The sequence below is a fragment of the Elaeis guineensis genome, chromosome 13 (genome assembly GCF_000442705.2).
Source record: "Elaeis guineensis isolate ETL-2024a chromosome 13, EG11, whole genome shotgun sequence".
Classification (NCBI taxonomy): domain Eukaryota; kingdom Viridiplantae; phylum Streptophyta; class Magnoliopsida; order Arecales; family Arecaceae; genus Elaeis; species Elaeis guineensis.
In genome coordinates this window covers 7,060,958-7,064,444 of record NC_026005.2, presented here as the reverse complement: position 1 = coordinate 7,064,444, position 3,487 = coordinate 7,060,958, and the positions used below count along the sequence as shown (strand labels likewise).

General features: G+C 41.0%; 1 protein-coding gene across 1 annotated transcript; it reads left to right on the top strand.

Moving 5' to 3' along the window:
* The first annotated feature begins 2,189 nt into the window (after positions 1 to 2,189).
* On the top strand, positions 2,190 to 3,487 carry LOC105056844 (uncharacterized). Its single transcript, XM_073247761.1, has one exon. It carries the CDS (start codon positions 2,241 to 2,243, stop codon positions 3,159 to 3,161), a length of 921 nt encoding a protein of 306 aa, XP_073103862.1. The 5' UTR covers positions 2,190 to 2,240; the 3' UTR covers positions 3,162 to 3,487.

Here is a 3,487-nt window from a genome sequence, read left to right as displayed (position 1 = left end):
CACATCATGTACAGTAAAACATTAGTGCCCTACATCAAAAAACAACTCCACAAAAGTTTCAAGGTGCTTAGTATGAATCATCCCCTTTTCACAAGCAAACATCATGCTTATGTTGTCCTTGTTTGAAGAAAAATAACAAATGCCTTTTAAATATATTTCTCACCTTGTTTGGTGGGCATCCCACTCATGGTACCACCACCCTGTTCTACATCAAGAGGTTATGATTGACACTATTATCACTACTATCCTGTTCTACATGGCTAAGAATACTTGGTCCAGGTAATATTTTTTTTTTCTCGTGAATATACTTGTTATTGGGTATTTCAAGTACCTTTTTTTTTTTTTTTTGATTTTTTTTCCTATTGATTTTTCCTTAGCAAACATTGTTCTTATTATTTTCTCATGATTAAAAAGAATACATTTTCTACCATATTTTTACTAGAGAAGATTTCAAGAATCTTAATTTCTTTCTCATCCATTTTATATTGATATGTCAGGTCAGAGGATTCTCGGTCTTAAAGTTGCAGATATTTTGTGCTAAAATTGAGTAAAAGGAAATGGCAATCTAAAAAAATGTCCAATTGAATCCAACCAACCAGACGGTTCACCAGTTGATGATTATTAGTTTCATCAATTAATCAACAATTATTACGTTTTGACTATCTATCTTTTAAGGTTTATGATTGTAGCTTCAAATCAACAAAATCCATCATGTATCGGTTGTTCGGTTGTTGGCAAGGAACCATTTTGCATCTGATTTTTCTTAGCTGTTTTTTAATAAACTATTTGCATGTGAATACTCTAATTACATAAAGCAAATAATTGGTTCTGGCCTACGAGATTTGATTGATTTAATTTGTTTAGATGGTCCATCGATAATATATGGATGATAATAAGTCGGATATATATGAATCAGGTCGATCAATATCCGTATCCTTTCATAATTAAAAACTTCATATCCATATTTGTCTTGCATCTGTTTCGGATCGGATCAAATCAAGTAGAAGCGCAGTTGAATCAGATCGAATAGATAAAAGGGATCAAATCGAATTGGATAAGGAATCATCAGGTGAACATTATATAATAATTATAATTTTGAGAGAGGCATATAGGTTAATATTATATTAGGTCGAGTATGAAGCACGATTCCGTATCTGGTCCAAACCCATTTCGACTATTTTTTGTAGAATCCATATCCTCCCCTCAAATTTTAATCAAACCAGATAAAATTTATTCTATTTGGATCGGATACCCAATGAATCAGCTCAAATTACTATCCCTAGTCTTATAAGTCCCCAGTTCAAATGAGTGGCCATTTATTCTTGTTATTTCTTAAAGCATTAGCTGGAGCAAATACTTAACCAGCTAGCAGCGGTTGCATATAAGGATGGTATTTATGTGGAGGTTTAATACATAATCGCTGCAGGAGCTTGTCCATGTCTTGCCAGTATGTAAGATAAAGAAGAAGGGAACCTTTCTTGAGAGAATGGCTTGTCTCATGGCTGAACAATGATCATACACGAGGGTTTCTCTGAGAAGATCAATGGGGGTTGTGCCAATGTATGTAATGATGTCTTATTGATATCTCACATTGAAAACTTGATAGTGATATATTTCCACAAAGGAAGACTTAGGATTTATCTCTGCCCAAGTTTCCAAAGTTTAGGAGTCTACCGTACTTTTTAACTTCAAGATTACCCTAGCCGTACTCTATATGTTGATATGTACTTCCAAAAGAAACCGACAATCATATATCACCAGAAAGCGATTCCTTAGACCATAAGATTTCTTCGCAATCCATTACTTACCATGCGAAACCAAGAAATATATTAGGGTTCCTCAAGAGTGGAAGCCATGATCAAACTAATTGCGAAGCTAAATCGGTATTTTTGATTGGATCGTGAGGCAAGTGATGGAAGCCATCTTTACTTAATTAATTTGACATGCAAAAAGCTAAGGCCCACGCAGGAGCCTCCCCGTGATGACCAGCCAAAAGCAAAATGAGGGGAGAGAGGGAGGAAAAAAAAAAAGGTTGTGAGAGACTAAAATAAGCACCAAAGGAAGAAGGCAAAGCTGGCACACTCCTTCCTTTTAAACTACCCTTCCCTTCCTGAAAGCCAGAGTAGCAAACCAAACAGCAGAAACAAAAGAGAAGGAAACTAAAGAGGGGGAAGGGAGAGGGAGAGAGGGAGGGAAGGGGGAGAAAAAGAGAGGAAGAGGAGGAGGTAGGAGGAAACCAAATGAAAGGGAGAGTAGGAGGAGGTGGAGGAGGGTCCACAACAGACCTTCTGGTCTGCTTCCCCTCAAGAGCTCATCTAACCCTGATGCCAAAGCCTATATGTAGCCCATCTCGGCTGACAGAGCCCAGCAAGCGCCACTCGTCGAGGTCCGGCAACCGGGGCCAGGCCAGCCCCCTCTTCAAGACCAAGTCCAAGCACATGAGCTCCGAGATAGCCGAGCCGACTTCTCCCAAGGTGACGTGCGCCGGCCAGATCAAGGTAAGGGCCACGCCCAGGCCCAGCGGCACCAGTGACAAGGACTGGCTCTCAGTGGTGGGGGAGATCGAGAACCTCCATAAGCACAAGAAGAAGCCTAACTGGCTTGAGGCACTTGGCTTCAAGAAGGAATTCATGCACTTCCTCGGGGCCCTCCGAGGCCTCCGCTTTGATATGAGGTGCTTTGGCTCGGTCGATTGCACTACAGATGAAGAAGATGGTGAAGAGGAGGAGGAAGAAGAGGAGGAGGAGAAGGAAGTGGATAGCAGTGGCTCTAGAAACATATTCTCTAAGTGGTTCATGGTTCTAGAAGAGAACCAAGATCTTGGATATAAGAAAGAAGTAGAAGAAGAAGAGGAGGAGGAGGAAGAGAGAGATGGCACTTTTAAGGATGTTGCACCACCTTCTTCTGTGCCACCTCCAAATGCTCTCTTGCTCATGAGGTGTCGGTCGGCTCCAGCCAAAGGGGGGTTAGAGGGAGAAGGTGGTGAAGCAGGAGAGGAGGTGACCGCAAAGTTGATGAGGGAGGAGGAGAAAGAGAAAGAGAGGTTGTTGTTGATGAGCTATGCCCCTGACTTCTTCAAGGTCTCGACAGAAATCGCAAAAGAGACTTGGGTGGTAGGGAGCATGGATCCTTTGGGCAGGAGTCGGAGCTGGAAGAGATAATGGACGAGAATGGAAGGGTGCTGTTGGTGGTGATAGCTAATATTTCCAATGATGCTTGTGGTGATGGTGGTATCTTAATATCTCTTCCTTCCCCGTCTCTGGTTTTTTTGGTGATCATAAATACTTGTATTTGTGTGTGTATGCTTTCTCTCGTTCTCTCTCTCTCTCTCTCTCGCCCTTCCTCTGGAAAATCCACACAACAGAGGTGATTTGTTTGATACTGTCAACCATGTACAATCTCTTTTATGGTTGTTGCCTCTTTTAATTTGTTGGAAGGATTTTATAGAATGTACAGCTTCTTTCAATAGTCTCTCTCTCGCCCTCAT

Bases quoted from the DNA above. Each gene is read 5' to 3' on its own strand.
- LOC105056844 (XM_073247761.1), top strand. From the start codon at position 2,241: ATGAAAGGGAGAGTAGGAGGAGGTGGAGGAGGGTCCACAACAGACCTT.